The 25,785-nt window shown below is 38.4% G+C and overlaps 1 protein-coding gene across 3 annotated transcripts in view; it reads left to right on the forward strand.

The window, feature by feature from the left end:
- The window catches only part of PCDH10 (protocadherin 10), an 87,432-nt gene extending 67,297 nt beyond the window's left edge, over window positions 1–20,135 (forward strand). For 2 of the 3 annotated variants that reach the window (XM_077279163.1, XM_077279161.1), the window contains one exon: window positions 18,643–20,135. In XM_077279163.1, the coding sequence (XP_077135278.1) occupies window positions 18,643–18,662 (20 nt within the window). In that variant the 3' untranslated portion in view covers window positions 18,663–20,135. Of the gene's footprint in view, window positions 1–16,602; window positions 16,672–18,642 lie in introns of all 3 variants that reach the window. The other variant, XM_077279160.1, reaches the window with a different exon arrangement.
- Window positions 20,136–25,785: the final 5,650 nt, after the last annotated feature.

The raw sequence follows: 25,785 nt of genomic DNA on the forward strand, positions 1-25,785 counted from the left end.
GTAATATGAGAGCTTTGAACCCCCAAGTGTTTCACTACAGTTTGTAACGCAGAGCCGTGAAAATAATTTTTTTTTTCACAAAAATTATTTTTTAGCCCCCAGTTTTTTATTTTCCCAAGGGTAACAGGAGAAATTGGACCCCAAAAGTTGTTGTACAATTTGTTCTGAGTATGCTGATACCCCATATGTGGGGGGTAACCCCTGTTTGGGTGCACGGGAGAGCTCGGAAGGGAAGGAGCACTGTTTTACTTTTTCAACACAGAATTGGCTGGAATTGAGATCGGATGCCATGTTGCGTTTGGAGAGCCCCTGATGTGCCTAAACAGTGGAAATCCCCAATTCTAACTAACCCTAACCCAATCACACCCCTAACCCAAACACACCCCTAACCCTAATCCCAACTCTATCCATAACCCTAACCACACCCCTAACCCGAACATGCCCCTAATACCAACCACACCCCTAACCCCAACACACCCCTAACCCTAATCCCAACCCTAACCACACCCCTATATCCAACACACCCCTAACACTAATCCCAACCGTAAATGTAATCCAAACCTAACTTTAGCCCCAACCCTAACTTTAGCCCCAACCCTAACTGTAGCCCTAGCCCCAACCCTAACCCTTGCCCCAACCCTAGCCCTAACCCTAATGGGAAAATGGAAATAAATAAATTTTTTTATTTTATTATTTTTCCCTAACTAAGGGGGTGATGATGGGGGGTTTGATTTACTTTTATAGTGGGTTTTTTAGCGGATTTTTATGATTGACAGCTGTCACACACTAAAAGACGCTTTTTATTGCAAAAAATAGTTTTTGCTTCTCCACATTTTGAGAGCTATAATTTTTCCATATTTTGGTCCACAGAGTCATGTGAGGTCTTGTTTTTTGCGGGACGAGTTGACATTTTTATTGGTACCATTTTCGTGTGTGTGACATTTTTGGATCACTTTTTATTCCGATTTTTGTGAGGCAGAATGACCAAAAACCAGCTATTCATGAATTTTGGTAAAATTGATAAAGCAGTTTTATTCTTCTGGTCAGTACGATTACAGCGATACCTTATTTATTTCATTTTTTTTATGTTTTGGCGCTTTTATACGATAAAAACTATTTTATAGAAAAAATAATTATTTTTGTATCGCTTTATTCTGAGGACTATAACTTTTTTATTTTTTCGCTGATGATGTTGTATGGCGGGTCGTTTTTTGCAGGACAAGATGACGTTTTCAGCGGTACCATGGTTATTTATATCCGTATTTTTGATCGCGTGTTATTCCACTTTTTGTTTGGCGGAATGATAATAAAGCGTTGTGTTTTGCCTCGTTTTTTTTTTTTTTTACGGTGTTCACTGAAGGGGTTAAATAGTGGGACAGTTTTACATTTATGAAGAAATGTATTTATGGGAACAATATATATATTTTTCTTTATTTAGGCTTTTTTTTTTTTTTACACATGTGAATATTTTTTTTTTAAACTTTATAACATTGCCCGGGGGGGGGGGAGCCGCATCATGTTATAGGGTCAGATCGCTGATCTGACACTTTGCAGAGCACCGTGTCAGATCAGTGATCTGACAGGCAGGGCTGCAGGCTTACCAGATCTTGCGCTGAGCAGGCGCTGGTAAGCCACCTCCCTGCTGCACTCGGAAGCAGTCCCACGGCCATTTTGGATTCGGGGTCGGCAGGGATAAGGAAGTAGGAAACCCTCGGAGCAACGCGATCACATCGCGTTGCTCAGAGGGTCTCAGGGAAGCACGCAGGGAGCCCCGTCACTGGGAATTAAGTCCCAGGTCACCTCGACGGGATAGTACGTCATATGGGATTAAGGATTTAAGCTTGTCAGCCTCTTTTAACACAAGTTTAGAAATCTGATGGATCCTAAGGAACCCAGGAATCGGATTAATCCTATTAACTGTTATCAGATCTGTCATAGTCTAGTCTTCTTTATATAGATGAAAAATAGTGGTGTAGGCTTACCCATATTCTTGGCAATAATAATAAAAACCTGAAGATGGGCTAACAAGAGCCAGATTTGCCATCTGAAAAATCTCAATCCTATTGAAGCCAATGGGGATGTTGTTTAACTAAAACACTGAACCATGAGTGGAGTTTTATTTCTGTTTTTAGATATTCCATCTTAGGGGTTATTTTTGCCATACCTTTTAGCATTACAGAAGTCATGTCTTGGTCCATTTTAATTGTTACAGTTGTGACTTGTCAGGATAAATGTTATTTTTTCACCAATAACTAACATCAACGACTATAATTTTCCGAGGCAATAGAGTTGGAAAGCCTATCGTTAGCCCTGCGGTGTAAACATGATAGCGGAGTAGGATGTTTCAACTCACATTTTATGCAAACCCTTAAACTGTATGAAAACTATGTCTGACAGGACTTGTCAGAGTCCTATACACAGAAAGCAATGCCATCAATTAGCAGTTGCGCCATCCCTTCTTTTAGAGTGAATCTAATGAAATCTAACTAGCCTCCGTATAGAAGTACAAGAAGTACAAGTATATTGTTGGTTTTTAACAAGTGCACCCAAGGCAATGTTATTCAGTAGCGAGGAAACTAAATGCCGGCAAGGAACACAAGCTTCCACGCTGGCTTCTTCTCCATTGGGTTATCTTCCGTAATTTGATTGTTTCCAGCTGCAAGATCACATTCTTATTATTTTGCTGTGCTATTCTGCACGTAATAAAGCCAACTATAAAGGATCTAAAGAAAGTAAGAAAAAAATCCTTATATGAGATGCGAGACTATTAGAGAACATATGGGGATCACACATGAATACAATCTGTGATTGTAATTGTTATTACTTTCAGGTTATCTACTGAAACCCCTTATATTTCCATTTTTTTAATATATATATATATATATATATATATATATATATATATATATATATATATATATATATATAAAAATATATATATATATAAATATATAAATATATATATATATGTATGTATATATATATATATATATATATATATATATATATATATATATATATATATATATATATATATATATATATTACACAATGTAAAGAACTGAGAGAAACACATTTTTATCCACACAACAGAAACAAAATAGAAAAGTTTCTAATTCAAGCTAAACTCTTTCTGGTCTGTATTGATAACAATGCAAGTTTATTTCTAGTTTTGATAACTGAGTGTTTTATACACAACTGTATTTTAAAAGTTTTAGATCTCTTGAAAGCAAACAATTAAATTCTTGCTTTTATTTTTACTAAGCACCTAAAGGATTAAATCTGATTTGCTGCTATTTGCAACCCTGAGAATTTTGTTAAAGGGCCTCTCAAGGAGTAAAAAAACAATGACTAAAGGAAATTTCAATATTAATACAGTGGCTATTAAAAGTATTCACCCCCTTGCTATTTTACATGTTTTGCTACCTCACTGTTTGTTTTTTGAGGATTTGCATCAGTTGATTTAAAGCACTTGCCTACAACTGTGAACATTTGATTTTCTTTGTATTGTGAAGAAGACAACAAATAGGACAAAATAGTTGCAAACTTAAGTATGCATAACTATTCACCTCCCTAAAGTCAGTACTTTGTAGAGCCTCTTTTTGCTTTACTTAGAGCTGCAAGTCTTTATGAGCTTTCCACATCTTGCCACTCAGATTTTTGCTCCTTCCTCCAGAAAAAACTGCTTCAGCTCCTTGAAGTTAGATGGTTTTCTCTGGTGAACAGCAATCTTCAAATTATGACCACAGAATCAGAATTGGCTTAAGGTCTGGGCTTTGACATGGCCACTCCAAAACATTTACACGGTTCCCCTTAAACCACTCAGCAGTATGCTTTGAGTCATAGTCTTATTGGAAGGTGAACCTCCGTCTAAGTCTTGAATCACTGATAGACTAAAACATGTTTTGCTCAAGGATACCCCTCAATTTTGCACCATGCATTTTCACCTTGACTTGGACCATTTTTCCTGTCCTTGCGGACAAAAAACATCCCGACAGCATGATTCTGCTACCACCATGCATCACTGTGAGGATGGTGTCCTTGCGTTTAGTTTTTTTTTTGGAATACATCCAAGACTTGTCCTTTTCAACAACTTTGTCCTTGACTTGTTTGGAGATCTCCTTGATCTTCATGGTGTTTTCTGGTTAGTGGTGCCTCTTGCATATTGGTGTTGCAGCCTCTGTGGCCTTTCAGAATAGGTGTGCATATACTGACAGACGGTGTGACACTGAGATTGCACACAGATGGACTTCCTTTCGCTAAGCATGTGACTTGTAAGCATGTAATTGCTTGCACTAGAAATTTTTCGCAAAAGGGTGAATACATATGCACATGCCAATTTTTAGTTATTTGATCCCATAATTTAATTTCTGCCTGTATTTTTCTCACTTCACAAACTTAGACTATTTAATGCTGATACATCACACACAAATCAGATTACAAAATATTCAAATGCAGGTTGTAATGTGACAAAATAGATAAAAAGCCAGGGGGTGAATACTTTTGCAAGTCACTGTAAATTCCTAAAGACCATTAATTGGCAAACCATAATCATTTTGTCTAGTGAGGTAATCACTATAGAACTTAAAATTTGTGCCATTTTGTTACAACACGTACAATCAAGCTATATTCAGTTCACAGCAGCCATTTATTATACAAACAGACATGGTGGACAGCAGTGTGAGCAGCCTCTTCTTACCTCAGAACCTATGGTTTCTGTTCTATTAGATCATAGTGACAGCGTGAACAGCGATGTGAGAGGCCTCTTCTTACCTCAACATCTTCAATATTAAATCAAAAAGGTAAAGTTAGGCAAGAATGTTAGCAGCCTCTGCTTACTTCAGTACCCCTGATATCGCCAGTATTAGATCAGAAAGACAAGGTGGACGGAACTGTTTGCAGCTTCTTCTTACCCCAGCTCCCATGGTATCTCCAGTAAGAAATTAAAAAGACAGGGTTGACATCAGTACAAGCAGCTTTTTCTCAGCTTAGCATTCCTGGTATCAACAGTACTAAATCAGAAAGATTAGATTGACAAGAGTATGAACGGCCTCGTCGTACCCTAGCACCCCTGGTATCTCCAGTATTAGATCAGAAAGACAGGGTGGACAGCAGTGTGAGCAGCTTTTACATCAGCACCATGGTATTTCCAGTGTTAGATCAGAAAAACAGGGTTGATAGAAATTTGAGTGGCCTATTCTTACTTCAGCATCAGTGGTATCTCCAGTACTAGATCAGAAAGTCAGAGTAGACAGCAGTTTGAGTGGCCTCTTCTCACTTTATCTCCAGTGTTAGATCAGAAAGACAGAGTGAACAGCAGTGTGAGCATCCTCCAATTACCTCCGCACACCTGGTATCTTCAGCATTAGATCAGGATGACAGGGTGGACAGTAGTGTGAATAGTTTCCTCTTGCCTCAGATGTCCTGATCTCTACAGTGTTAGAATAGGCAGACTAGGTGAACCTCAGTGTTATCTCAGCACCTCTGGTATCTCCAGTATTAAATCACAAAGGCAGGTTGGACAGCAGTGTGAGCAGCTTTTTCATACCTCAGCACCCCAGGTATGGCCAGTATTAGACTACCCACTAGGAGCTCATATTCCTACAGTTGAAGGGAGGAAGAGAAACTCACTACTTCACATGCTCACAGGCACCAGCTCTAACATTCAGGGGCAGGCTACTTTAAGTTAAATTAGTCTGGCCATTGTAATTTTTGTAATGATTACTTTCCTGGATAACATGAGTATGATTTTCTAATTAAAAGTATTTAGGAATTTGTTTATAATGAAATGTCCTTTAGTTATTTTTTTCTATTCTTAAAGAACCCCTTTAAAATTGTTTTTATGTTTGAGATTTTATATGTTTTTTTGCCATGCCTGACATGGCATGGATTACCGAACAAGCAAATGTTTGTGTACTGAGCAGATTGTTATATGGGCCTGAAATCATTGTTGTAGGCAGATAGGGGATGTGCTGCCAACAATATGTTTACCGAATGGGGACCTATCAGTTGTATTAACAATTAGTCTTTACCCATATAGTTTGCATCCGCCCATATAAAAAAGAACTTCATTGAGCGCCAATCAATTTGGTGTATTGGAGGGAGAAATGTACCCATGTAAACCTATAATTAGGTGGTATACCCCTATCCAACACTCCTATAGTCTGCTTAGATAAGCCCACCCCCAGGCCACGAGGCCATTTAACAACCATTAGCTGGGAATATACAAGCTGATTATTGGTTTACACAGCCCGACAAAACAGTTGTGTGGACAGTTTGATTTATAATATGTTTGATGTGCTACTGATAATGATGATTTTGATGCAGACATAAAAGTCATTACACCTAATGAACAAACGTTTGGGTCATCAACCGGCTGATCGCTGAGTATCTAGAATGATCATTCTTACGATTGCTTGTACACCGATTTTTAACTCATGTAACTAGACCATTAGAATATGTGCATCCTGACAGCTGGTTGGGTTATCCCATGATATCAAAATCACTTCTGAATATCCATAAATGTGATTGGTTAAAGCTCATTCTACTCTAGTTTATAAAGTTCTTTAGCTGTGTATTGCTATATGGAGGCACAGGTCCTTAGATCCTCGGCAACATTTCGAAGATAAGGTCAATTGACTATCCACTAGCTTTGCATGGGATGTCAAAATGACATGTTAATGCACATGTGTTTGCATTATTTAAGTATGATGTATTTTCTTGTATTCCGAGAAGGACACTGTGGTTTAGGCAGAAGCTCGGTTGCGATTACCACATCTAGGAATATCATTGTTACTAGCTAGCCGGATTGATCTTCAGGTTTCTTGAACAAGATATATATATATATATTTTATTTACGGATCTATATATGTAATAAATCGATATATGATTATAGACTTAATATACTGTAGTATAGTGTAGCAGACTTTTATGACCATGTCTGGCTATTTCATGCTGAATGTAGAAATAATGTCTTCTTAGTCAAATGGAATTAAAGAGAGAGAATTAAAAATAGAGTGCATCTGAGATTGTATGAAATATATATATATTTTTAATAGAGGTAGCAGCACTCCTAGAAATTGGTAATTATATGGTATTGCAGTCTCATTCATTTATTTCCCTTTAATGACTATGCTATAAATAAGCTTACCTCAATCTTTCATTTAATCTTGGCATTGACTACCATGATATTTATTTGCCTTTTTAGAAATTGTATTTCTTGTGGTGAACTTCGGGTTAAAAACCAATACAGTGTATTAAAACCAGTTGTCCAATAATGGAAATGAATCCCATCAGCAAACAAGCCAGAGCAGTGCTATATTTACTCTGAAGTATATACTTGTGGACCTTGTCTCTTTGAATCCATTCTTACAATTGCAAAGCCCGATTTCATTCTGAAATGTTCTGCTTGAAGTCACAGGGATATTTTAGAGGTTATGACTTGATCTGGTTTACAATGGTTGTTGTAATTGGTTTGAGCATGTCAAGGTCAGGTTTCTTAAAAATCTCTGACTCAACAGACTGATGCTGCGATATACTCACATACCCTTAAGTCTGATATATATATATATATATATTACAGACCAAAAGTTTGGACACACCTTCTCATTTAAAGATTTTTCTGTATTTTCATGACTATTAAACATTGTAAATTCACACTGAAGGCATTAAAACTATGAATTAACACATGTCGAATTATATGCTTAACAAAAAAGTGTGAAACAACTGAAAATATGTCTTATTTTCTAGGTTCTTCAAAGCAGCCACCTTTTGCTTTGATGACTGCTTTGCACACTCTTGGCATTCTCTTGATGAGCTTCAAGAGGTAGTCACCGGAAATGGTTTTCACTTCACAGGTGTGCCCTGTCAGGTGTAATAAGTGGGATTTCTTGCCTTATAAATGGGGTTAGGACCATCAGTTGTGTTGAGCAGAAGTCTGGCCATTCAGCTGATAGCCCTACTGAATAGACTGTTAGCTGCTTTTTTCTTTCCATAATACAAATTCTAAGTAAAGAAAAACGATTGGCCATCATTACTTTAAGAAATGAAGGTCAGTCAGTCCGAAAAATTGGGAAAACTTTGAAAGTGTCCCCAAGTGCAGTTGCGAAAGCCATCAAGCACTACAAAGAAACTGGCTCACATGAGGACCGCCCCAGGAAAGAAGACCAAGAGTCACCTCTGCTTCTGAGGATAAGTTTATCCGAGTCGCCAGCCTCAGAAATCGCAGGTTAACAGCAGCTCAGATTAGAGACCAGGTCAATGCCACACAGAGTTCTAGCAGCGGACACATCTCTACAACAACTGTTAAGAGGAGACTTTGTGCAGCAGGCCTTCATGGTAAAATAGCTGCTAGGAAACCACTGATAAGGACAGGCAACAAGCAGAAGAGACTTGTTTGGGCTTAAGAACACTAGGAATAGACATTAGACCAGTGGAAATCTGTGCTATGAGCGACACAGAAAAGGTTAACGGATGGACTCTACATGCCTGGTGTTAGGGCTAGCAAAACGCACCAAATTATAAGAGAGATGGTATGAGGTGCGTTCGCAGCCCGGGGTCCACTGTGCAGAGATGGAACCTGCTGCTGAGTAATGACGGACTATATGGCGGTACAATGTGGATACACACACGGGTTAACTTCACCCTGTGTGAAGGAAGCAAACCCTGTTGCCTCACAGGGCCGCGGTACTGCACCAAGAGCGCAAGCAAGGAGTCTCAGGACTCTATCCCAAGACACAGGATTAGAGTACTTACTGACCACTTGCGCTCGACACCGCAACTGGGGTTTCAAGGTAACTGAAAAATATAACTAAAGCACAAGAGTGCGTGCTGTGCCGCTTTGGCGGACGCCACTAACCACCCAGACTTGGGATAGTAAAGCGCCCTATAAGCGCACGGCGCCGCATTGGCGGCTACAGCAGTAGACGCTGTATCGTGTGTGTCTGTGTTGACAGCTTAGTCGGAAGCTAGACAGCAAGCATCCACCTTTCGCGAGCAGTCATACACAAGGGAGGGGATATTAAAGAACGACTTGCACTCATCAACACACACACGTATACAAATGTACACTAGCGCATGGCCGTGCGGCCATGCGAGCCTTATATAGCTTCAGCAAGTAAAAGACCTTCCTAGAAGGACCAATGAGAGACTGCCATACCTGAGCATGTGACCCTAAATCTCCACTGAGAGATCTTGCCCTGGGCATGCTCAGTGTGTGCAAAGCAAGACTTAGCCTTAGCACTTGACCTTCCTGAAAGGACCAGTATCTGACCATGTGACCCTCGATCTCCACTGAGAGATCTTACTCAGGGCATGCTCAGAATGAGAAAAGCAGGACTTAGTCCCAGAAGCGTCTGCTCGCCTCTGCCCAGCACTGACTTCAATGGCAGAAGCCGGAAAAGCAGCAGTAACTCTTTGTACAGAGTGGGACTGAGCAAGACGCTGGGACCGACGTCTCCGCTGAGCAGGCTCCACTGCGGCTGGAGAAGAATGGGAGACCGCAGTGGAGATGGTTCGAGATTCCCCCTGTGCAGAAGCGGGAGCTCAACACCTAACACCTGGTTCCCACTGTGAAGCATGGAGGAGGAGGTGTGATGGTGCTTTGCTGGTGACACTGTTTGTGATTTATTCAAAATTGCAGGCATACTGAACCAGCATGGCTACCACAGCATCTTGCAGCGGCATGCTTTTCCATCCGGTTTGCGTTTAGTTGGACCATCATTTATTTTTCAACAGGACAATGACCCCAAACACACCTCCAGGCTGTGTAAGGGCTATTTGACCAAGAGGGAGAGTGATGGGGTGCTACGCCAGATGACCTGGCCTCCACAGTCACCAGACCTGAACCCAATCGAGATGGTTTGGGGTGAGCTGGACCACAGAGTGAAGGCAAAAGGGCCAATAAGTGCTAAGCATCTCTGGGAACTCCTTCAAGATTGTTGGAAGACCATTCCCGGTGACTACCTCTTGAAGCTCATCAAGAGAATGCCAGGAGCGTGCAAAGCAGTCATGAAAGCAAAAGGTGGCTACTTTGAAGAACCTAGAATATAAGACATATTTTCAGTTGTTTCACACTTTTTTGTTAAGGATATAATTCCACATGTGTTAATTCATAGTTTTGATGCCTTCAGTGTGAATTTACAATTTTCATAGTCCTGAAAATACAGAAAAATCTTTATATGAGGTGTGTCCAAACTTTCAGTGTGTACTGTGTATATATATATATATATATATATATATATATATATATATATATATATATATATATATATATATATATATATATATATATATATATAGAGAGAGAGAGAGAGAGAGAGAGAGAGAGAAAGAGTATGTGTGTGTGTATATATATATATATATATATATATATATATATATATATATAACAATTTTGCCCCTACCCTGAAATATATAATATTGACTTTTAGATTAGCTTTCACAGACAATCTACTGTGTTTATTACTACATTACTTAGTTCTTAATACATTTCTTAGTTCTGTCTATAGTAAATGATGACTGTAGGATGAGGTTACTCAGGAATTTAACCTAACCCTGAAAACTTTGGCCCTATTCATCAAAGCGATTCCACAAGAATGCTAGCGTAAATTGCTTTGAAAAGCGGAATTGCTCAAAAATTTCAAAAATGTTTGCCATTTAGTCCAAAAAAGGCAGCTCTGAGGTGGGGCGGAGGTGTGACCCCCACAGCAAATCATCTAATTTAATTGTCTAATTCAAAAAGAGCTTTTGCGTACTTTATGCCAGTAATCTTACACTAGTCCCTGACTGGAGTAAGATTTGTGGCGAGGCTCACACTACTTTGCAGACACACCGGATTCAACAAGAAGCATGTGCCTCTTAATTCATCAGGAGTGTTTGACTCCCCCACCCCCCTTCATCAAGATCGTCATGAACAACACTGGTCTTGATGAACCCGAGCTCGTATTTAGAAATGTAGTCTACACCCTAGTAACTGGGCTACACAGCCTGTAATATTTCCAACATTATCCATTTTTAAGCTGAAAAACGAAAGTTCTAAGCTTCCACTTTTTTTGTAAAAGGCCTATCAACTCTGAAAAAGCGTAGTCTTTTCTAGAATAACTTAGGCTAGGTTTACATTGCGTTAAAGCAGTCCGTTCAACACATGTGTTAAACGGGCTGCTGTTAACGCAAGTGCCGACATGTCATATCGCTAGCGCAGATAGAGCTAGCAGATGCTCTATCTGCGCTAGCGGTGACGGACCCGGAAACGCTGCAGCCCACGTCCCAGGGTCCGTCACTCAATGACGGCACATCGCTAGCGCACCCATTTTGGGCGTGTGCTAGCAGTGCGCCCGAAATAGAGCTTAATGGCAGCGTTAACGGACTGCGTTACACCTCGTTATGCCGTTGTGTAACGCAGGCCGTCTAACGGACTTTTAAAACGGAATGTGAACCCAGCCATAGGGTTTTCTGAGAAAAGACGTTTACTTTTCCAGTAAAAAGAGGAATTATTATCCTTGGGCTAAAATGTCCAATATTTGTGCTGTTTCTAATCTGGGTCAACCCCTTTCACTTCTATTATATACCGTAATTTGTGCTAATTTAATAAAGCATTAATGTCAGAACATTGGAGGTACAGAGGTCTCCATTCCTTGAAAATAAGATAAACTTGGACAAATAATAAATGACACAGTTTTATGGATGATCTGTTTTGTTACAATTTACATTTGGTTTCCCAATACTCAAATCTCATATTTTCGTCATATTTTCTTGGAAGTTTTTCTAAGGCCGGGGTCACACTTGCGAGTGCAGTGCGAGAAACTTGCGCGAGTCTCTCAATTCAATACCCGGCACTGTTCGCCAACAATCGGACCGGAGTGTGCCGCTGCATGTATTTCTATGCAGCTGAATGTTCCGATCCGAACTGCCGGCAGCAGTGATGGGTATTGAGGCGAGAGACTCGCACTAGTTTCTCGAATTGCACTCGCAAGTGTGACCCCGGCCTAACACCAAGTTCCTTTTGGAGATCTTTCCAAGCAGTGCCACTGAACGTATAGAAGTGTGCGCGCATACAATTACATACATCTGCCATTGTTTTTTTACTTTTTGCTGTCAGGCAAGCATTTTTAATCCAATGGAGCCCATGATATGTCATGTAAGCATCTTGTATCTATAAGCATGTCAGATTGAAATGTCACGAGATTTTTCTGGCAAACATTTGCCTATAATACCTTTGATTGTTGGGTTACTGAGCACATTTGCTCAGCGTTTAGGGGTGAAAATCAGACATCACGAGCTAACAATTCTCTGTTTAAAATTTTCTTAACTTTTACTGAGAAAATTAATTCTAGCAAATTGGAGTCTAAAACAAGTGACATGACTATCATTATCGGACCTGCATACAGATTTACACAAGAGCAGCATGTAGGCAGTGAGTGGAAAGCAAATCTGATTGCGAGGAATAGCGCTTTAATTAGCTGCAATAAGAATTTATTTTTTTATTTCATTTTCCTCGTAGCACAATATCTCTGCATATAAATAAGAGGCAGTGTACTGGTAAATAATTCTCTTGACATCTGTCTAGATGAGGCGGAATCATATCGTGTGAACCCAGTTTTGTTGTAGATTTCACTTGTCTGATAGTACTTAGCCATACAATTATCTAAAATGACGGTACACAGATATAATTACCGTATATGCAATTCATTTATAAACATTGTCATGTTAACTGGACTCAGTGATTATTTGTGAGAATCATATTTTTCTGGATTCCAATAGGTTTGTTACCACTGCTTGATTTGATAATTCCCCAATATGTGTGCTTTAGCTGCTAATTGGGCTGTATTTTATTTTCTTGATATTTTTAAAGGCCCACTCAAGTGGGATTTCTTTATTTTACCTCAGGAGTGTTGTCACTAATGTAAGTTGCTTGCCTCTGGTAATATACTTTCCAGCAGCCGTCTTCTGTTCTCGTTCCTTGGCTCTGGTCATTTTCTACAGGTTGTGACCTGCCAGATAGATCCAGTGTGTGCTGGACGATAATGAGGTCACTTCTCAATGTAAGTCTATTAGAGCTAGAACAAGGCCAGAAAGAGGCTCTTGTAGACTTACTTTGAAAGATTGTGACCGTAACTTCTGAATTCCGGTCACAAAATGGCAGATCGGGACTTGAATAGCTCAGAAAACAGCTCAAGATGGCAGCTGGTATCTATATTACTAGGGGCTTGGGACATGGATTAGTAGCACCGCTCAAGTGCTGAAATAAAAAAAGCGTTGAGAAGTGCTTTTAGGTTCTTTTTGCATCTGCATTGGAGTCTTCATCAGGAAAGACAAAGGACCGCATTACAGTCAGTGGAGTCTGCCTGGCACAAATGCAGTGTCATGCCACAGATCAATAACAGCAATGTAATCATTACCAGAAGAGAAAAATGGAAGTCGTAATGCAGCTGTGAACATAACTAAAGCTGCATTTACAGAGCAAGATAATGGTCAATAAGCTTAGTAAAAAAAAAAGCTCGTTTCACAATTATCTCATTGTGCAAACAGGTTGCTGATCACCCGATGAACGAGCAAAACGCTTGTTCATCAGGTGAAATTATCTTTTTCACTTCATGAAAAAGTAATTGTTCTCAGTGGTGCATACTACTGTGTAAACAGGACTGGAACTGCTGAGAACTATGACAGCCTATGTGATCTGGTATAGATCACTCTGTGCTCATCATTTACTCTGGTCTGCTTGTGTAAACAGGCATTTTATCAACCGCCGATTGCTGCTGGTCGGTCCATGTAAATGGACAATTAGACTGCATCACCAGCTTTTTTGATCCCACAAATAGATGCCAATAAAAAAAAAAATATTTCCGACTTATTGTTTCAAACTGTAGAGACTGATAAAACCCAAACAGCCATAGTGGTCACCTTCCTTTTACAATGTAGTTTCCAGCATGTTATCAGTGACCTGCACCTCATCAGAAACTCTACTTCAGTCAGAGACTGGAGTAACTTTTCTGGTGTACAAAAAGTGGTTGAAACCATGTTTCTGGTGACTACTCTTGCTGAATCACCCCCAAAGTCTTTTTCTGGTGCTGAACTGAAACTGAGATCTATAGACCTTTTCGCCCTGATGTTGGCTTTGAAGTCTTTTGGTTACTTATCCATACCTCTGTGAATCCCGTACAGTTTCTTACCACCAAATATATTACTAGAATCAACCAACCTGGTTAAAAGTCTTTTTTTAAGGGACCCTATAACAGCTACATGATCTATCTCTATATCACTTATACCCTTGAGTCTGAGCTGGTATTCTTCATGAATACTTACAACTGTACAGTCATAACAATCCTATACAGCAGCTATATCCCCGTTTCGTAGACTGGGCTGCCTACTATAGTATCAATCTTGATTTTTTTCGGGCTGCCCCATTTTAAACATTAAATGGTGGCCCGTAACAATCTCCAGTTATTCTTCGTAAACTTTAATAGAAGCATGAGACAAACTTAAAAATATAAGAAAGTATACTAGAAAGTAAGAATCGTATCTACGGCTTCATTGCATGTTCAGCAGTTTTTTCAAATATCATTTTGGATTATTTCTAAATTATTACCCATGTCTGTGTTATACATATTTTTTTTTCTGTGTTATTACATAAAGATAGACTTTATCATTATATGATATCTATAGATATATATAGTTGTAGGCGTTCGTTCTGTTCTAAAAAGCGGCCAGAGTAATACCTAAGATTTTATTAGCAAGGACGTACATTTCATTTCCATGTAAGGAAATCCGTACTAATGTGCCTTGCCAGGATTAAATTTGTGTTGTGGTTAGAAGGGCACATAGATTTTCCGCTCCCTTTGAAGCTTGGTTATCTAAGGGAATTTGTTTCCATCCCGCTTCTATGCAGTGGTCGTAGACATTATTGCACATTAAAGTCAGGATTTTTAAACGGATTATTGCTATGAAAGTTCCCCGGTTCTGTCACAACATGAATTTGATGGCTTAGGCAGCATGGAGTCTTCATCTATTTCACACATTTTAACGCAAAATGGATTTCCTGACACATGCATAAAACTATTTAGAGGAAAATAAATGTTGAAAACAAAAAATGTAAGCAGCGGTGATTTCTCACTTCCCACATAATACAATAGGCTTCATTTCTGGAACACCATGGAGGCAATGTAGAAAAAAAAAAATGAGCTCGCATTTTAACTGTTTCAAGAAAGCTACACATGGATTATCCGTAATCTGTAACACTAAGGCTAAAGCACACCAAATTGTATTTCTAAATCCCCCTGTCATTCGCCTTATTTAATTAGATATGGCACACTCATTTTTGTTGAACTTGGGAAATAGAACGAAGAATGCTTACTGAAAAATAAATAAGCCCCTGGTTAGTCCATGACTAAATCTATCAGCAAAGAAGCCAAAAATGTATTAGCAGAGAAAAAAAACAGCTAGGAAGGCTCATTTACACCAATTATTGTAACATAACGATTGTTATCATATTGTTAGCTCTTGTTTTGATAAAAAAAAATTATGCATATTTTATTATATCTATAGCAGCACTTAATTTCTCCATACACCTTAGATCAGTGCTTCTCAAACTGTGAAGATGGCCTAACCAGTGAGGCTCCCCCAGCTGTTGGAGTGCTCAGCATGGGACATCATTTTTATACAAGTGATCATATTCTTCAAAGTCCTTTCTGAAGTTGCAAACATCTTTAGTTTTGTGACATAATTGACTTATTTTTTACCTGTGTTAATATTGTACTATGTTCAGGAGACAAAAAAGGAACATAGAGAGATATTTTTCATTTGAGTGGATTTTCACTACAGGTTAGGTAAGGTGTAGACATATTCTTGGTCCGTCTGGTGAGACTTAGGCCTTTTCTTAAATAGTCAATCGAAAATTATAAGTTAAACCGCACCTCATATAGCCAGGGTCCTATTAAGTCACACTATTAAGGACGCACGTCACAACCAGGGACTTCATCCGGGAAGAAAGTCCATACCAAGTAGTAGAAAAGACAGCGCCTCAAACGTTGGTGAAAAAAAATCACATTTTATTCTGCCTCCTGTGGCAACATTTTAATCTAACAGATCTTTCTCAAGCACAAGTGCTTGAGAAAGATCTGTTGGATCAAACGTTGCCACAGGAGGCAGAATAAAATGTTATTGAGGCGCTGTCTTTTCTACTACTTGATAGGCCTTTTCTTAGTCAGTCTGTTGGGGCACCAGTAGAAAACATTTGAGAAGCCTTACCTCTTCTGTTGGCCAAACAGCCATCTCTCCCGATACCCCAGATACACAAATACTCTGATTGGCCAATCATAGTTTTATATTGGAAAAAAGATACAAGTTCATAGAATTCAACCTATAACCTAACATTTTGATCTATCAGAAGATAAAAACCCCAGATGTTAATTGCCCCGTATTGAAGGAAATAATCCTTCCCAACTATAATCAGACTAGTTGCCAGGATCAACATCCATTCATGTGTTTTCAGTGGGAAGAGGACAGTATGTCACCGCAAGCAACTCTGGTGACAGATTTTCTCTTAGTAGAACAAAAGGATCACAGTCCTAGAGTCACTAAACTTTTGCCTTATGTTTTACATTTTAGGCCAATCACTCAGAAGACCTCTGAGAAGTGTGCAACTCCGGAGGCAGGAGCACAGAACTGTCTGAACAAGTATGCAGAGTAGAGTATGATTTCAATAGCAAGCCTGAGGTCTTCTCAATAATAATAATTACAAGTCAATCATATAATTCTCATTATTGTTGTATTAGGTGGCAATACTATTCCAGGAGGCCTCATTGAGTGATAATCATAATGTCTCGCTATGTAGGTGTACTTTTTTCTTTTCCTTCTATAGGTACAATTCAGCATTCCCATATGTGGGAGTTAGGGATGTATAACACTATTCATCATGTATCTTGTAAATCATTATTATAAAGCTCATTCTGCCAGAACTAAGGGACATTTACATCTACGTGGGCAGAGTAGAAGGAGCAGATACAGACTTTGGCTCTGCATAGAAGTGTACACTTAGGCCATATACACACGTCCATGATTTAAACGGAAAGCATACAGATACAGCAAGGATGGCATCCAGTGAGTGTGGTGTCTATGTGCATGGCCAACAAATAGAGGTGTGCGAGTGAGTCCGTATTGTAGATAATGGAGTATCTGTTAAAAGCTTATAGGCTCGGCATTTGCAAAACATTTATTAGCCTCATCTGCAGTTTTCTTGAAAGTCTCCGAAATCTGCGGGAAAGCACCTTCTACAGCTCCTTTTTTGTAACTCACCCTTTTTGTGTTCCATACATTTTGGAAATTATGTATTACTGGTGCCAGTAGTGATCAGTGCATACGTAAAAAACTAATATATCTCGGAAGTATCTGAATAGAAAAAGACCAGCTTGGGCTTTTCCATATTTACTCGATGTATTACCTAACATCGAGAAAGAACGGACACTATTTTAGTTTTAGTTTTCGCATGTGTTTTGTATGTTGAATATTTTCTACCTAGTGAGAATCGATCAGCATTTGAAAACTTTATTAAAATTGTTTACCACGGATTCCCTAAGGAAATATTCACTCCCCAAATTTACTCTATTTCCAACTAAACTAATGAACTATGATCAAAACACTTATCAGGGGATGGGGCCAAAACCCCACTGAGCCTTCTTAAAAATATTAATTTCATTCAACATATTGGTACGTATGCATATGTATGTCAATTCTCTAATCCATGCTCAGCATTAAAATCCCTTAATCCACTTCTAGAATCAGCTTTTCTAAACCATTTAATAACTGCAGATGTGGGAATTTTGGTTTTAAAACTTCTGAATACATTTGCACGTTGACTTGATTAAAAATGATGTTTACACCGCTTTATGCAATTTTTCTCAATGAACCTAGATTTTGATCTTGCCATAAGGACTTTGCACTGATCTAAATTGCCATCCATATGAATGACCACATTGTTAATGATTATACACAATGTCCCAAAGCAACGCTTAAAGGGGTTGTCCCCTTACAGAAATGACAGAAAATCCCATTCCTGGGTGTAGTTTGCTATAAAATAAAAAAAGAGTGCCCCCAATACATCCAAATGCTGCGGTCATCTGTTGGTTCCTCTGTGGTTAGACCACTGATGATTGTAGTAGCACAATTAAAGCTTGTCTGTAGGCGACTCTGAGTGGATGATCAATATTTGTAATTTTCGTACAGCACCTAAGGGAGGCTGCGCCGGTATTACTCCATTGCTGCCTCCAGTGACTAACATTGACTGCAGCCAATCGAGTGAGGATAGCGGTTCTGGGTAGGGCAATGTCTACATGAGCAGAGCCGCTAAGCTCACTGATTGGCCACCGAGCTGTCGACATGACATCAGAGCTTCTCCAAATATCAGGCACTAGGTTAGACCAACTTAGACTCTCAGTCCAACTCATCGATGGACCCAAGTTACTGCACCTATGACCAGGAGTTTTTGAAAGGGAGACAAGACATTTTGAATCCTCCAAAACACAGGACGTTTTACCGTAGGGTCTATAGAACGAACTTGCTGCATGTGTAATTCTGGCCCACGCAACTATTATTTCTGTTAATGTTTCATTGGAATTCTAATCTAATTTCTTTATTTTTTTTCATCCTCAGCACGGAAAAGGATATGCTAGTCAGATCTACAGGACTTACCCGAAGCAGCATGATTTGCACAAGTTGACCAACAAAAGCATCAACTTTTCAACTTCATTATCCTGGCCATCTAGTCTGGTATAAAAGAAGGAATAAAAGTCTGCTGCTGAAGGCATGGCCAAACTAAGGACCTTTCTGCTCTCAGCAGGCCTGAGAAATGAGTTGAAATGTGAAGAAGAACTGTTGAAACTGCAGAGGCGAGCGCCCTTGCCTCACTTATCAGTGTGTGCCTGTTTACAGCACTATATATCTTTCTTTCTCCAAAAACGTCACTGAGCCCTTTAGATGTTTCTAAACACCACAAGAAGCCAATCGTACCGATAGAACATGCATTATAAATGCAATATCACTGTTTTAAACTTGACTGTTTTATATTATTATTATTTTTGTGTGCTGAAGTGTTACCCGAATTATCCAAACTTTACAAGAGAGATTGTGATCATGTTATTTTTCACCTGTGGGTCATAAAAGAAAAAAAAAAAAAAGAAAGAAAAAAATATTGTTTATCCGCAGACCCATGGAATATCAAGGACATTCTGTAGTTTATACACCGTGTTGCAAAGTGTTTACTGTACTATTTCAAAGCTTCTAAATAAATATAAAGTATATATATATTATATAATTTTCTGAAAAAGTGGTACAATTTAATTGATTTATAAATGGATTCATACAGCCCACAAGGTATATAAAATGTAAAGCTAATTCAGGTCCTAAATTATTTATTGTTGATATATAATTATTAAATAGCATTTCATAATGATAGATCCGGACCAATTCCTGTTCACCCTGTTAAAAGAAGCTATAAGCTACATCAGATTTGTACGGAACTTTAAATACCAAAGATGCAGCTTTCGAGATTGAGCACTATGACCTACTATGGCATATTTTGATCTTCCTTATTTTATCCTGTGGATTTTAATTTTGAGCTAAGTTTTATAAAAAAAAACAAAGAAAAAAATGGGAACTGATCTGTAAATGTTGTCTAAAGCAACACTGGATATTCTGTACAGTTTGAAATTGTAAAATATGTACCTGAAGATTACTATTTTGAAAGATTAGCCCCCAAATCATATAACTTACACGTATCTTTCTCTAGCATAGTTTTGTGGAAACTTGAAAAATATATATATATCTTCTAATCTTGCCTAGAAAATGTTTTTTAATAGACAAATCATGAAACATAGTGTTTTCCAATTCATTTTTTACACAGCCAGATTTCGAGTTTAGGACCATTTCACATTATTATTATTAAACACTTCAATATTATCGGTGTCTATGATAATATTTTTTCATGGTCAAATTGTAATATATCTATGTATATGAAGAGTAATATGTTTTATTAAAGAAAACGAGTGGCTCATAAGGACAATCATTTTAAATTTCAACTTTTTCTTCCATGTCAAAAAAAAAATCAAATATCATCAAAATATTAAAATGTTGTTATTTTTCTTTTATTTTTTCACATTCCAGTGTGTTTGTTGTAATTCTTTGTCAATATATTTTATTCCACTATGTGTTGTTATTGACTTTATGTCATGTCGAACATGTTTACAAAAGCAATAGTTTGTATTCGCAAATGGTTTGGAGTGCTATTGTATATACTGTATTTCCCTAATGGCTAGGGCTACAGGAGGGACTCCGCCATGCTACCTGATCAATAAAATGATCTATCATTGCTTCAGGTCATCCTGCCAATGGATAATACCTGCTTCATTTCATTAGTAAAGGCTATGGACACCTTTGACATGGAAAATTATTTTTACATTTGTTATTTGCTACCTTGAGTTAAAAAAAAAAGTGTTGTACTACCGTTCAGGCTGCAGCTTTTATTCATTCATCTTGAAACTACCCTGATATTCACTTGTTCAAACTTCTTCCAGTTTCAGAAATACCTATAGATGCTGCTGGTGTTTTCTTTTTATCTCAGATGTTGCTGCCTTCACTAGTTTTTGTAAATCTGCACACAATCATTCCTATACGAATTGCCCCTTATAACATCTATAATCTACTCTTAACTGCCCCCCCCATACTCATTAGACTAACATCAGCCAAACCCGCCAATATGGATGGGTTCAGACTAACAATCTAATGTTGTATGGGGATGCTAGTCAACTGGAGATGTTGCTCAGGCATGTTCGATTTCCGAATGCCAATCGCATTGTTTTCCCAGAAATATGCTGCAGACAGGAAACATAGCCGCGCTCGGCCAAATGAGCTCTCCTGTATATGGGAGAGCCAGCTGAGATTGTTCTGTCACCAGCTACTTAATATGTATGGACACCTTAAGGATGAGGATTATGTGATCCCCTTCTCTGCAATGTGCATTTTCTTTATACCAATACATTATCTATATGATTGGCACCCATTCTCTTTTAGACTGCCAGATATGTTCTATAACTGTACTTTAATAAGGTACAGCCTGCTATGTCTGATCTATTTTACAAACACCAGCATATCCAGCTATGTGAAGGAGCAGCACAGACTCTACAGCAGAAAATTAGTAGGGCTTTTTTTTAATGAAGATTATATATAATATTGTTCAGTTTTGAATTTAGCTGGTGATAGAACAGTGGAAAACAATGGTAAAGTGTCCATAGCCTTTAATTTTATCAGCAAGGTATCACTAGAATGGTTGAACACAAAAGGAAAGAGTTATCTCATCCCCCAAAAATAATTTTATTATGCTTAGTTTGCGCGTTTGAAGATAATCAAAGGTATTTTTTTCTCCGGGATCCCTTCTGTGAGCCAAAGTGGATAGACATTTAGTAAAAGCCATGAATTCCGTGGTCAATTATTTAAGTTACTTTGAGTAATACTACACATGTAGCAAAGTTTAACTTGACAAATAACGTCGTGATAACTTGTCACACACGTTTCTCACTTAAGAGAATTAAGACTACTCATCATTGCGTAAGTCATTGGCCAATGTTATTTTAAAGGGAATCTTCTGGATTTTGCTATGTAATCTGAGGACAGCATGAGGTAGGGGTTAAAACACTGAATTCAACGATGTGTCACATGTCAGGCTGGGTGCTGTTGTTTACTTACAGTGAAGTTTTTATCACCTGGTGATTATCATTGTATGAACTTCAGCAGTTACAGCAACATGTGTATGATAGTTGAACTCCGCCCTCTCCTGTGATAAGCAGTCTACTGTCTATAGACAATTTACTTACAGAGCCTTGTGTGGCACGCGGTTCGTTTTCTTAGCTCTTCTGCGCTGCTAAATTTTAAAATTCTGTGTCAGAACTACTGCACCCAGTAAGTTGAGTGATATGTCAGAGAATTAGGGTATGTGCACATGTTGCGGATTCTCTGCGGATCCGCAGCGTTTTTTGCAGTGCAGAAACGCTGCAGATCCGCAATTGATTTACAGTACAATGTAAAGCAATGAGAAAAAAAAAATGCTGTGCACATGTTGCGGAAAATCCGCTGCGGAAACGCTGCGGTTTAAAAGAAGTTGCATGTCACTTCTTTTTTGTGAATCTGCAGCGTTTTTGTACCCACTCCATTATAGAAAACCGCTGGGGTAAAAAATGCAGCAAATCCGCAAGAAAACCGCAGCAAAAATGCCCAAAAAAACGCTGCGGAACCGCACAAAACCGCAGGTGCATTTTCTGCCAGGAGAGGCAGAATCCGCACCAGAAATTCCTAAGCCTAATCCGCAACGTGTGCACATAGCCTTAGGGTGTCTTTCTCTACACTATGCTGTTCTCAGATGAGGTAGCAAAAACCTGGTAACAGATTAAGCATCAAACTGAAATTTTTTGTGCTGTGATATCCCAAATAATCTTTGCTGCATCTGTTCATATTACAGGAGTTTTAATATTTAGGGGGCTTTCCGTGATGAGACAAACCCTGTGAACAGTGCTCTATAATAGATATAGTGGTTGTGGATATATTGTTAATTTTGTCAACTGTAAAGTTTATATAATTCTTTATGTAATTATGCCAATTTAATAGTACACTTTCATTGGTATTTAAACTTTATAACCACCAATTTTCAGTAAAAAAGCACTAAATTTCTCTGATACAGGAGGCATATCTTTCTAGACTTAGACTCCAGATATGCCAACACTAGCATTTGTGTTTTGTTATGTAAAACTTCAAGGGGTATTCTCAAGTTTGAAAGTTATCCCATATCCACTGTGGGTTCGACAGCCACTGTGACTCCGAGAACCATGTGGCGGAGAGATCCCCAGTTGAATTGAGTGATTGTCGATGATGCTTACTAGTTACTACCACTCCTTTCCCTCTTACTGGGAGCACTGAAGATTGCTGAACACTGTGCTTGGGTGGTCTTCGGTACTTCCTTTACCATGAATGGAGTGATCGATCTCTGCTCCATTTAGCTGGGGCACTGGATAACATACAAACTTGACATAAAGGCATCTTTTGGGGCAATTTATTTTTTTGCTTAAACCTATGAATTTTTGCCAACATAACTTTTTTGCAATTGGGTTTTATGAATAATGTTACACTGTATCCCATTTATAGTCCATTTGTTGCATTATCTTTTGCTGTCTACAGAATGAGCTACCTGCAAAGAGTGAGTTTGCCCCTACTAACTGACTGATTCTTAATTTATTCTGCAATCAGCAATACATATGGTAACACATAGGTTGTAAAAGGCAAGCAGTGCCTTTTATTAAAACCCAGTTGCAAAGCTGATTATTAATCAAAATAAATGGCCTTAAAGGTGTGAGTATCCTTAAAAAAAAAAAAGCTCTACTACATCTGTAATTTTAAGGCTCGTAAAGTTACTTTACACTTTGTATATGTATCATATACAATTTCAAAAATTATTACTTTAGCCAAAAATGCTTGTATTTAAGTACAGAAAGCCCCAAAGGTGTCCATAATTTTTAGAAACTAAGCTCTTCTACTTCCATATTTGGAAGACTTGTATATTTACACTTTTTATATTTAGAAAAATATTCAGGTTTTATGTGAACCTTAAATATAAAAAGGCCGAACCTCTGTGGGATAATGTGATGAGCAAAGAATACTACCTTCCTTTTATATGGTCTTGCTACTCTGCAGGGTTCGTGGCGCTCAGGAACAGCCTACCACCATTTCAGTTAATGCCTTAACTAGAGATGAGCAAACCCAAACATAAAAGTTCGGGGTTCATATCGGACACTGGTGCTAAAATCCGAACACGGAAATCTCCCGGAAGACCATTTTAATATTCGGAATTCCGGGGGAAGTAAAGAGAGAATTTTTCAGCTCAAAAATTCAAGTCCCCATTGATTTGAATAGTGTTTGGGTTCAGGTTCAAGTTTGAGTACAGTTCTGAAATGAACCTTGGACTAAAAGTTCGGTTGGTTACCAGACCCCAAACTTCTACGGGTCCACTCATCCCTAAACTTAACCCTTAGAAAATGATGGTGAAACATTAATAAAGATAAATTAAGTTTATGCCTTGAAAGAGGCACCACAGGTTTACATTTATGGATTAAACTGAATGAAACCATTGAAAATGTTCCTCCAAAATTTTCCCCAGACGAAAACAACTACATGCCTATACAGTGACATACATGTCATTGCCTCTACTTCATAAAAAAATCATAGTATACTTTTAAATAGAGTTGTAAATGCATTTACTGGCAAAATATGCGCCAAAAGGCCAGTCTACATCGCACATTGGCATGTTCTTCGAGGAAGTGCTCCCAATGTACTCTGTAAATGAACATGTGAATAGAGGATGTACCATAGTTTAAGAATCACACACTATGACATTAGTTCATAGCCCATTGTGTCATTATGCTCATGTACTATAGTGGTCAAATTCACCCTGAAACAGATTTACAAAATACAGTAAGTGTAACCAAAAGAGCCACATCTTTGGAGTGATTGTGTCTGTCCTGTGAAAACAATTATGTCTTTGAAAATTGCATTGTCTTCTCTAATAATTATTTTTTTACTGAAAAAAAGCGTAAAAAAAAGATTGTATAACGAGTAATATACATTTGTGTATTACAAAAAAATACATATACAACTGTATCATTTAGCTTAGACATCTTTCTTTCATACAATATATGTATATTTGCACATAATGCCAATATATTTAGGGTAATTAATAAAATAATAACACTACTTCTTCCTCTTACCATCCAGGTTTTATATTGTGTGATTAAACACATTTATGTGGCCTTTGTCCTCTATTTTAGTCCAGATCACTGTGTTAGCGATCATTCACAATGTAACAAATCAGACCAAGGAGCTTTCTCTGTATGTGTCTTAAGGTATTTACTTAGGTACTAGCCAGTTGTGGTATGCTTATTGTGTGTGTTACATTTTTTTTATTTCATCTATAACGTTCTTACAACTTTCATATTGATTCCTATGAAGTAGATACAAATGAAGGAAGTATTTTTATTGTAAGCTGCTAAAACAGTACAATGTTAAATATTGTGCTCTTTTTATTTGACTGTATAAAATGCAGTAGGTAACCATATTAATAAATTAAAACTTTATCTGTATCCTTAATTTGCAACTTTAACTATAACCGAACTTTTAATTTATTTTAACCACTTCTAAAGCTTTAAAGCTGTTGTCTTTCTAATTACCAGAAATTAGACTTAAGGCTGAGTCACACACAATGATATCGTTAACGATATCGTTGCAACGTCACGCTTTTGGTGACGTAAGCAACGATCCCGCTAACGATCTCGTTATGTGTGACAGCGACCAACGATCAGGCCCCTGCTGGGAGATCGTTGGTCGTTGGGGAATGATCAGGACCTTTTTTTGGTCGCTGATCACCCGCTGTCATCGCTGGATCGGCGTGTGTGACGCCGATCCAGCGATGTGTTCACTTGTAACCAGGGTAAATATCGGGTTACTAAGCGCAGGGCCGCGCTTAGTAACCCGATATTTACCCTGGTTACCATTGTAAAAGTTAAAAAAAAGTACATACTCACATTCTGATGTCTGTCACGTCCCCCGCCGGCGTCCACAGGGTTAAAACTGCTTTCGGCAGGAGCGCTTCTAATGCATGCGCTGCTGCCGAGAGCTTCCCGGCAGCAGCGCGTGCATTAGAAGTGCTCCTGCCGAAAGCAGTTTTAACCCTGTGGACGCCGGCGGGGGACGTGACAGGCA

Source organism: Ranitomeya variabilis, chromosome 1 (genome assembly GCF_051348905.1).
Source record: "Ranitomeya variabilis isolate aRanVar5 chromosome 1, aRanVar5.hap1, whole genome shotgun sequence".
Lineage (NCBI taxonomy): Eukaryota > Metazoa > Chordata > Amphibia > Anura > Dendrobatidae > Ranitomeya > Ranitomeya variabilis.